The sequence below is a fragment of the Triticum aestivum genome, chromosome 7B (assembly GCF_018294505.1).
Source record: "Triticum aestivum cultivar Chinese Spring chromosome 7B, IWGSC CS RefSeq v2.1, whole genome shotgun sequence".
Lineage (NCBI taxonomy): Eukaryota > Viridiplantae > Streptophyta > Magnoliopsida > Poales > Poaceae > Triticum > Triticum aestivum.
The window spans coordinates 702100429-702111580 of NC_057813.1; the positions used below are offsets into that span (position 1 = coordinate 702100429).

The following is an 11152-nucleotide window of genomic DNA, read 5'->3' on the forward strand; positions in this document are numbered from 1 at the left end:
TGCTGTATCCAAGGAATACACACTGTTCAGAACGAAAAGCTAATTTTTTGGAATTGTATGGACGGAGATTTGGCCAACAGGCACATCCAAAAACACGAAGTGAATGATAATTTGGTTTCTCTTGAAACAAACGAGCTAATGGAGTTTCAAAATTAATCACTTTGCTGGGGGTGCGGTTTATCAGATATGTGGCTAACAGAAAAGCTTCATCGCAGAATTTCGAGGGCATAGAAGCATGAGCTAAGAGGGACAAGAGACATGGTGAGTAATTCCTAATTGGCGAAAGAAGGAATTAAGGCGCTCATACTCGCCACCCCAATCTGTTTGCATAGTTGTGATGATTTTCTTATTGAATAACCTTTCAACAAGAGTTTGAAACTCATGAAAAACTTTGAACACTTCAGTTCGGTGTTTAAGGAGATATATCCATGTGAATTTACTGTAAATCATCAATAAATGAGACGTAATAGTTTTTCTTATTGATAGAATCACGAGCAGGCCCACATACATCGGAAAAAACTTGCTCTAAAGGAGCTTTGGGAATACTCAACGAACTAGGGTAAGGAAGTTGGTGACTTTTGCCCATTTGGCATGCATCACAAACACCTTCTTTATTCAACTCACTACTTGAGAAAGGAATGTTGTTTTGGCTAAGGGCATAACGCACTATGGTGGATGAAGGGTGTCCTAGCCGGCTCTGCCACCTCTCGGTGGGCAGTTTATTGCCGCCAAAAACTTGCTTGCTTAAACTCAAAGGAGACGATGAAAGGGGGTAGAGACCACGTCTACATCTGCCCCGAAGAAGGGTTTTCCTCGCTCCATGTTCCTTAACAAAAAAGAAATTTGGGTGAACGTCGAGATAGGTGTGATTACCAGTGGACAAACGATGAGAGGAAATTAGATTTTTGGTGGCATCAGGTACATGCGAGATGTCTTTTAGATGAAGATCGCGAGTTGGAGTACGAAAGTAGATTGACCAATATGACTAATTTCCATACCTTCTCCGTTTGAAGTGTGGACTTGTTCATTGCCATTGTAATTGTTGCGGACCGTCAGCTTGTCAAGCTCGCTGGTGATGTGATCGGTAGCCCCTGTATCAAGGTACAAATTTGTGTCCACTCCATAGGAAGAACTGGTGGCCGACCCTGCGCTCTTGTCATTCTTGGTGAAGGAGATGTCGAAGCGGCGATAGCATTCGAGGGCGGTGTGGTTTTGCCTCTTGCAGATCTGGCAGGTGACTTCATGAAGATCATCAACCCCTCCGTTGCCGTTGCCGTTGTCGCGACCTCCATTGCCGCGGCCACCGCCTCCATTGCCACGGCCTCTGTTGCCGCGTCCACCTCCTCCGTTGCCTCGACCACCATTGTCGCGGCCACCTCCACCTCGGCCGAAACCACGACCACGGGAGACGGCGTTGGACGAGGACTAGGAGGAGTGGTTGCCACCTTCGAACATAGCAAGGTGTTTCTCAAACCAATCAACTGAGAGTAGAGTTCTGCTACCTTGATCGGTTTCGTCCTCGCAGCACAGATGGAAGAGACAAACGAGATGTAGTCGTAGTCTAGTCCAGCGAGGATGTAGGAGACCATGTCATCATCGTTGAGCGGCTTTCCTACTGAATCCATCTCGTCGCCCAGCGCCTTCATGCGCCCGATGTAGTCGGCGATGGTCGTGGTGCCCTTTTTGGTGTTGGAGAGGGCGATCCGCATGTTGACGATGTTGGCCTGCGTCTGGGAGAGGAACATCTCCCTGATGGCGGTCCATGCTGCTGCGGCCTTGGTGCAGTGGGCGACCTGGATCATCACAGGGGCTGAGGTCGAGTTGAAGATGAAGCTCAACACCTGAGAGTCTTGCGCCAGTGCAATGAGATGCGCCGGGTTGGGCACATCGGTTGGCTTGCCATCCTTGTCAGCAAGCTTGGGCTTCGGGAATGGATGATCGGGGTTGAGGTGGTCGATCAGCTGCGCTCCTCGGATGGTGGCTAGGGCTTGCGCGCGCCACACCAGGTAATTTCCCCGGTGAAGCTTGTCAGCGATGGGAATGAGAGGAAAGGCGGCGGTGGCGGCGCTGGAGCTAGCCATATCTAGGGTTGGATGTTGAAGAGAAAGTAGGCTCTGATACCATGAAAGAATTGGTTGAAGCGTATTGCCTCTGGCAGGGACGCGCTGCGTGTTATATAGGCATCAATAGGTTACAGGGTTTGGCGGTTCGGTAGAACTGGATTGATCCTCAAGAAAGGCTATACAAGATGAGGATAAATCCTAACTACCTAACCACCTGATTACAATCAACTCACGCAACACCAGATCCTACCAGAAGTATATACGGCTTATAACTATACCGTATATACATGTACAAACCATACGAGCGGATAGTCAAAAATTAAAGAGCTGGATGTATGTTTTTTATTGTTCGCAAGTCAAAAAAAGAGAGATATTTGACTGCTCGCTAATCCTTTTTTCTTTTTGCGGCAGACTGTTCGCTAATCCTTTGCAGCACCCTTTCACCCACGTACATCGTTGGATATACGCGCAGGACACACGGAGGCGGAGGAATAAGATGGCGACGGCAGATGATTCCACCCGCCACCAACCCAAGGGCAAACTTCGTTCACAGTTTATCATCCAAAAGAAAGCCATCCTTTTCCTGGTCAAACCAAATGTTCGTCTTGCATTGAGAAGAGAACCGACGTAATATTAAAATCGATTGATTCATTCCTATATGTATACAAGCATCATGGTACTGGTACACTGGTATTGCTACAACTACCTCGCTACGATTTCCACGGCCGTATAAACTGCTTTTACAGAGTTGATTCAGTCTCACACGGAGAAGAAGAAAATTTCAGAGAAACAAAAGCTACAAAGATGCTGTCTAATCGCTGCAAAAATGTTGTCAAGCAGGCCCTTCTAAAGGACTGGGGCACCATGTTGTATCATTTATTTGCGAGAATTTAGCTTTCATCTGCTATTTGTCGGGGGCTGACCCCTTGTAATTTTTCTTTTTCTTCACCCTATGTAACTACGTGAATGTTGTCATCTCTCCCTGGCTAATATAAGTTCAGGCTGGCGTAAACCCGCCGTAGTTCCCCGTCAAAAAAAAAAGCTACAGAAGCAGCAAAGGACTTCAGGCGACTGCGACGGCTCCGGAGGCCGGCGCCGGCGAGGGCTGCAGGCGCGAGTTGAAGTTCCGGTACCGGAAGGCGGTGTCCTCTGCTTTCACGCCGTCGTCACTGCCGCTGCCGCCGTTGTCAAAGTTGAGCGCGTAGCTGAGCGGATCGTACCTAAACTCCTCGGCGGCCGCCACGCGCCGCCTCCACCTGGTCCTGCCCCCGCTTTGCTGCCTCTCCCCGCCGCTGCCCGGCGAGCCGAAGCAGCCGCACACGGTGGTCCGCAGCTTGTGGCGCAGCGAAGGCGGCGAGTACGGCGAAGTGGATGACTCCACAGCGTCCATGGAATCTGCCTCTGTCTTGGTGCTAGTGTGCTTCAGCTGGTACAAGCTAGAGACGGATGTGGGTTGTCAGAGTTCTGGCGTGCGTGTGAGTGTGCTCTGCTGCTGGAGAAGGGAGGCGGAGGCGGGCGGGACTAAAGGCATGTACAATGGTTCTATCTTAGCAATGCCACGTAGGATAAATGATGAGGTGGAGGATAGAAAAATCATAAAAGAAAGCTTGTCTTCTCTTAATTAAGAGAAGGCAAAAGATGATCCCTTAGCACAATATGTCTCACCATGTTTTTAGGAATAACTAGTTATTGAAGATAAGGCTAAGAGATGACCCATTGTAGACATCTTTTTTTGTCATCTCTAATATACATGTAAGACTTAGGATAAGACTATCTTATCAACCATTGTACATGCCCTAAACAAGAGGGGCCGAAAAAGACGGATAAGGACAGGGGCCGGCGACGGCGTGAAGGGCAAGAGACGCGCACATGGCGAAGCAAGCAAGCCAAGCTATCGCCGTAGCACGCGTGCGGTTAGACGTGAGGGTGTTCTCGGGATTTCGCGTGTCTCGGGGTTCCGGAGCCGTTGGGACGAGAGGAAGGAGCGAGGAGGGCGATGGCAACGGTCGGTCCTCTTGCAAGCTGTCACAGTGCATGTCCAGAGAGAGACAGCTGACCGTGGCAGTAACCGTATCACTGGTAGCTTAGCTGCAAATGGAACTCAAAACTTGGTTCCTGCAGGCTTTGGTTTTCTTTTGTGTACCATGATTGGCCCTTGTTGTCTTTCAAGTGTCAAACAGCTGCTACCTTTTACCCTTTTGGAGATCAACATCTGATGCTCACGCGGACGTACGCTGTGGCTCCATTTACGCACTCTGTTCGCATCATACTACAGAAAAAGAGCATGATAAAAAGCATTGACACGGTCGAATCGATGGATGTGAAGGCCGGCCGAATCGGATGCCAAACCTCCGGGCAGGGTGAAAGGTTTCGTGTCGTTCGGCCCGCGCTGACGGACGGACAGGATCGAGGCGAGGTTCTGCGTCAGAGCATCTCCACTAGTTTGCCCCTTAAGGAGGCTTTTTTTTCGCCGCTTGGAGGGCTGCCGGCGAAAATTTTAGCCTAGGGGGGGCAAATTTTTCCACTCGTTGAGCCCCTCATGAGCAGTGGTCGCAGTCGGAGCCGCCGCGGAGCGCGTCGAGGCGGCGAGGCTCAGGTCGCCGAGGGTGGACACGGAGCCGGTGTGGATATGGCGAACGGGGAGAAGGGGGACCTGGTCTTGGGCGTCTCCGGGCGGCGCTGGCCGCCAAGGAGAGGAGCCGGAAGGCCGCAGACGACCTCGCTGCCGCGCTCTCTGCCGGCACCATGGAGGGCAAGCAGGTGAAGGCCCAAGCCGACCGCGCGCCAACGCCGAGGCCGGCCAGCTCGAGGGCCTTCTACGAGCCACCGAGGCGGACTTGTGGTCGGCCACCAAGAAGCTCGACGGCATCATGGCTGACTGGAACGAGGCCACGGCCGCTTGGCGCGCCAGGGAGAAGGCGATGTACGCACGCGGACGCGCGGCCGAGGAGGACGCCATCGAGCTCGCCGAGATGCACCACGCGGTCGACAACGACAACGACGACTTGCGGCGCGTGCTCGAGCGGGCAGTGGAGGAGGCCAACGCAGCCAGCGAGTTGCTCGAGTTCGCCAGCGGCGAGAACTCCAAGCTACGCGGCGCCGTCGTCGAGAAACTGGATGTTATGGAGTCCCTGAGGCTGGAGAACGAGTAGCGCGTCGACGGCCAACCTGATGGCGCCGACGGCCTCCCCGGACGGCTAGAGGCGCTAGAGGGATTCGGGGCTGGTCTTCGCCCTCGCCCTAGGCTTGCGCTTCCTGAACCAGCGCGCCGGTGTGCCGCACCCGGCCAAGCCCTCACGCCGGCGAGCCTGCGGAGCATCCGCCCCAGGAGACCTCGTCGAGCACGCCGGACGCCGACCACGCGCGAACAAGCTGGACGCCGGACTCCGCCGGCGCCGCTCCGCCCCGCGGCTCCGCGCTCTGCGCTTGAGAGAGAAGCATGGGAGAGGAGAGAGGAAAAGAGAGGAGAGAGGGTGAGGCACGTGGGTGGGTCCCAGATGAAAAAAGAGGAGAGATGTTGTGGGAGGCTGACGGTAGGCCAACCGCAAGAAAAAGGACTCGCCAGCACGCCCAGCTGCCCCTCAGAGAGCTGGGTTTGGGATGGGTTTGCCGGCATCATTTTTCTCCAAATCTGGCAAAAAGTAAGGCATTGGAGGCGTGAATGGAAGAAGTTTTTACTGCTGGCGCCTAGAAAGTGGCTGTGGTGGAGATCTTAGAACATCTCCAGCCGTTGGCCCCTCAGGAGGGGCTAAAAATCGCCAACTGGGGGGGTACCGGCGCTAAACCGTGAGCTGGGGGCGTGATGCACCCAGTCGCGGCGCCCACGTTTTTTTGACAAACATAAATTCGGCGCAAACACGGCACAAATTCAATGCAAACTTCGGAGAGTTCGTTCAAATTTAAACATATTTTACAAGAAAATAAAAAAAACTACTAGGGGCTGCTCCTCGCCGTCTCCGTCGCCGCTCGTCGCCGTCTCCCTCGCCGCTCATCGCCGCCCGCTGCCCGCCCTTGCGGTTCTACATGCCAAGGAGGATGTAGAACCGCGTGTAGTCGTCGTCGTCGTCATCGCCGCGTCCGCCGCCGCCGTCCCTACTGCAACCCTCCCCCGGTTGGCACGGCGGGTTGGACGGTCCGGGGCATCCTCCTCGTCATCGTCGCTGTCAAGGATCACGACGCCGTCCTCGTCCTCGCGCCCATGTTTGCGGGCTTCTATCTCCTCCAGGGCCCGGCGCTGCCGGACCATCTCGTCGCGGAGGTAGTCGTCCCGCGCCCATTGTAGGGCGTCCTCGTCGGAGAAGCCGCGCCGGGCTATCTCCTCGTACTCCGGCGGGAGGACGGGCTCCGGCTTGGGATCGACGAGAACGAAGCGGCCGGAGGGGGGGTGTGGAGTCGCCGATGCGGACGCCGGAGCTGCTGAGGGTGTGCGCTCTGACAGGCATGTCCTGGGGCTTCGGTTTGACGGGGCGGAGGCAGGGAGAGTGCTGCGTCTTGAGCTAGCGTTGGTTTTCCCCGAAGAGGAGAGGGTGATGCAGCAAGTGTAGCGTAAGTATTTCTCTCAGTTTTTGAGAACCAAGGTATCAATCCAATAGGAGGCTCCTCCAAAGTCCCACGCGCCTACACAAACAAACTGAGAACTCGCAACCAACGCAATAAAGGGGTTGTCAATCCGTTCACGGCCACTTGCGAAAGTGAGATCTGATAGAGATAGTATGATAAGATAAAATATATTTTTGGTATTTTTATGATATAGATGCAAGAAAGTAAAGATGCAAATAAAAGTAGATTGAAAGCAAATATGATAAGAGATAGACCCGGGGCCAAAGGTTTCACTAGAGACTTCTCTCGAGAGCATAAGTATTACGGTGGGTGAACAAATTACTGTCGAGCAATTGATAGAAAAGCGAATAATTATGACGTTATCTAGGCATGATCATGTATATAGGCATCACATCCATAACAAGTAGACCGACTCCTGCCTGCATCTACTACTATTACTCCACACATCGACCGACTCCTGCCTGCATCTAGAGTATTAAGTTCATAAGAACAGAGCAACGCATTAAGCAAGATGATATGATGTAGAGGGATAAACTCATGCACTATAATGTAAACCCCATCTTGTTATCCTCGATGGCAGCAATACAATACGTATCTTGCAACCCTTTTTGTCACTGGGTAAGAACACCGCAAGATTGAACCCAAAACTAAGCACTTCTCCCATGGCAAGAAAGATCAATCTAGTAGGCCAAACCAAGGCGATAATTCGAAGAGACATGCAAAGATAACTTAATCATACATAAAAGAATTCAGAGAAGATTCAATTAATATCCATAGATAAATCTGATCATAAACCGCAATTCATCGGATCTCGACAAACACACCGCAAAAAGAGATTACAGCGAATAGATCTTCACAAGAGAGGGGGAGAACATTGTATTGAGATCCAGAAAGAGAGAAGAAGCCATTTAGCTAATAATTATGGACCCGTAGGTCTGTGGTAAACTACTCACAACTCATAGGAGGAGCAAGGATGTTGATGTAGAGGCCCTCCGTGGTCGATTCCCCCTCCGGCAGAGTGCCGGTGAAGGCTCCAAGATAGGATCTCATGAATACAGGAGGTTACGGTGGTGGAAATTATGTTTCGTGGTGCCCCTGGATGTTTTCGAGGTCCGTAGGTATATATAGGAGGAAGAGGTACGTCGGTGGACGCCCGAGGGGCCCACGAGACAGGGGCACGCCTTACAGGGGGGGGGGCTCCTATCTCGTGGAGGCTCCGGCTGTTTCTTGACTTGCACTCCAAGCTCTCCGGATCTTGTTCGTTCCAAAAATCACGTTCCCGAAGGTTTCATTCCGTTTGGACTCCGTTTGATATTCCTTTTCTTCGAAATACTGAAATAGGCAAAAAAAAACAGCAATATGGGCTTGGCCTCCGGTTAGTAGGTTAGTCCCAAAAATGCTAATAATGTATAAAATAAAGCTCAGAAACATCCAAAACAGGTAATATAATAGCATGGAACAATCAAAAATTATAGATACGTTGGAGACGTAGCAGAGAGCCGAACGAACTGCCGGACGAGGAGGAGGACGCCCCGGGACGCTCCATGCGCCTCAGCGTCCACGAGCTCCCACGCCGGCGAGAAAAGGATGGGGGAGCGGGGTACTCGAGGCGCGGCGTGTTGCCGCCCTCGATGTACTCGAGGACGGCCTCCAACGTGCGGCCGGGCACGCCCCACCACCGGCGCCGGCACTCGGAGTTGAGCCTGCCGGAGGGCTCGATGCCGTTCGTCGCCTCGAGCTGTTCGGCGTGGCGGCGGCGAAAGTAGGGCTTCCAGAGCGGGCTGTCGGGGGTGTACCGCGGGCCTTCCCTTGCCGCCCGCGGCAGGGACGCGCGGATACGTGCGATCTCCGCACGCCTCGCCGCCCCTGTGGGCGGTGGTGGCACCGGCACGCCGCCGGCGCTGATCCTCCACGCCCTGGGCACCCGCATGTCCGGCAGGATAGGGTACTCGGCCTCGAAAAGGAGGCGAGCCTCGTCCTCGTGAAGATGGCGGCGGCCGAAGCCGTTCGCCGCCGCGCCGTCGCCTGGGAAGCGCTCGGCCATTCTTCTGAACTAGAGACGGCGAGAGGAGGGGAGGGAGGAAGGGGGAGAAATGGGCGCGTCGGCGTTGGATGATCTGTGCGTGTCTCCGGCACGCTGGGGTCGGCTTATATAGGCCGAGGCGCCGCGTAGTGCGCGTGGCCGCCGCGTTACGCGTGGCGGGCGAGGGGACGCGCGTCGCCCAGCCTTCACTGCGCCGTCCGTGAGGCATCAATGGAGGCTGACCGGCGTGGCAGCGCGCGCAGCTTTGGCATTGATTCATCGCGGAAAACGAGGCGATGAGGACAACGAAGCGGCGAGAAGAGAGGCGAGTCGCTGGCAATAGGGGCCCGTGGCTCTTCGCGCCAAAAACGATTCGTCTGGCGCCCCCGAGCGCCCCCAGCGCGCCGGGTTCGGATTGGGTCCGTCGGCGCCAATTTCGGCCCGAGCCGGCGAAAACTGGGCGTTTGGGGACGCGACTGGACCGATTTTTTTACGCCGAGGCTTCGTTGGGGGCGCGGCTGGATATACTCTTAGGGGACGGGTGGAGATGCTCTCAGCCTTTATAATTCCTGTGACAGCGACGGCGGCTCTGCTAGAGTGAGCGCTCGGCTCGGTCAAAAACGTGCAGCCCGCAGGAGCAGCAAAATATCCTGCCTCAATCTCCGTGAAAGCGGCGTTGTTTTGGTTTCGCTGCCCTGCTCTCGACGTAGCCTGCGGAAGCGACCAACACAAAACGCACGGCACGGCATGGAACACAAAACGCACGACACATGTCCCAGCCGGTAGCAATTGGGGTATGGAACACGCACGGAGTAGTCTCTACTCCTAATGTCTCAGTTGGTAGGTCGCGTTTCGGGTTTTATTTTCGTCTCACCTCATCCGGTCTTTTTTGGTACTTCTTTGGTACTTCCTCCCACCTCCCACCCGTTTTATTTCGCTGGTTTTTTTTCGTTCCTCCCCCACCCCACTGGTTTAATTTCGCGTCACCCTTTCACACAACGAAAAAAATCTTAACGGATCATAACTTTCCATGCTGGTGCAAGTTATTTTTAGTAATGTTTTTATGTGAAAGAATCAATCACGATCAATCTCTAAATATCAAATCTAAATTAATTAACCTTACCTTAAAATGCTCAATCACATTAATTAGGAAACAAAATAACCGATTTTAAGAAAATATCTACTCTTAATGGAGGGTATTACATACCAAACATAGGTACATCATTAGCTCGCTTCTTTCCCTTCTCTTCCCTTCGTCCCTCAGTCCCATGCTCGTGGCGCTGAAGTGGCATCGATAGGCGATGGCGGCGAGGAAAGCACGTGGCAGCCCCTGAAGCACGACCACGACTGCACCTCGGGTCTGCCGTCTCCCAAGATATGGGTGAGTTCTCGTGATGCCCACCCTAAACCCTCACGTCCTACAAATTCCTCAACCTCTACTATCTCGATTTCGTCCATGCTCTGATCCAAATGGCGATGCAGCTCCGGCCGATTGACAATGGAGGTTTGCCATCCTTCCTCTCAGCACCCACTCCTGGAGGAACGACACGCCATGCCGATCGAACCCGGTCGAGATCACTCACCAAGATTGCTATTCGGAAGTTTTTTGTCAAAAAGTGAAGAGTGGGACGGGATCTGCACTTTTGTTAATATCTCTACTCCTAATGTCTCAGTTGGTAGGTCGCGTTCCGGGTTTTATTTTCGTCCCACCTCATCCGGTCTTTTTTGGTACTTCTTTGGTACTTGCTCCCACCTCCCGCTCAGTCGAGACGGTTTATTTTCGTACTCCCTCCCACCTCCCAGGTATTTCCCTCCACGCAAAAAAAATCGAACCAACCAATCTCTACTCCTAATGGAGCAGTTGGTAGTCTTCGCCGGTCAATTTTCGTCCCACCACTTTCGTCCGGTTTTTTTCGTAGGTTAACTGTCGTAGATTTTTTTCGTCGCCTCCCCCACTTCATCGGTTTATTTTCACTTCACCCTCTCACACAACGAAAAAAACTGAACGGATCAGAACTTTCCATACTGACGCAAATTATTTAGTAATGTCTTTATGTAAAAGAATCAATCACAATCAATCTCTAAAGATCAAATCTAAATTAATTAATCTCCATAACGTTTGTTTCCTTTCGAATCACGTCCATAACTTTCCTTCCTTGTTTGGGTAGAAACTGTTTGGTAGCAGAGATTAGGAAGCTTCCTATGAGTGTAGTAATAGGAAGTATTCTTTTTCTTAATGATTCGTTTCCATGCATGATGATAGTAAATTATGCCAACATTCACCACTATTTATCAATGTCATCAATCGTATCCATTTCTACCAGTTTTAAGTGAATCTGCTCGCTATGTCTTTTTTAAGGGGATCCGCTCGCTAAGTCGTCGTCGCATGTTATTTTCACAAACAATCTCTACTCCTAATGGAGCAGTTGGTAGCCTCATACAGTTTATTTTTGTCCTCCTCCCACTCCCCTGGTTTTTTTTCATCCTCTCTCCCACCTCCCAATTT

General features: G+C 52.5%; 1 protein-coding gene and 1 pseudogene across 1 annotated transcript; both read right to left on the reverse strand.

The window, feature by feature from the left end:
- Positions 1-1466: 1466 nt before the first annotated feature.
- Positions 1467-1607, reverse strand: LOC123163379 (uncharacterized; annotated as a pseudogene).
- A 1229-nt stretch (positions 1608-2836) lies between these two features.
- Positions 2837-3453, reverse strand: LOC123156237 (uncharacterized). Its single transcript, XM_044574385.1, has one exon. It carries the CDS (start codon positions 3451-3453, stop codon positions 3127-3129), a length of 327 nt encoding a protein of 108 aa, XP_044430320.1. The 3' UTR covers positions 2837-3126.
- Between the last annotated feature and the right edge of the window lie 7699 nt (positions 3454-11152).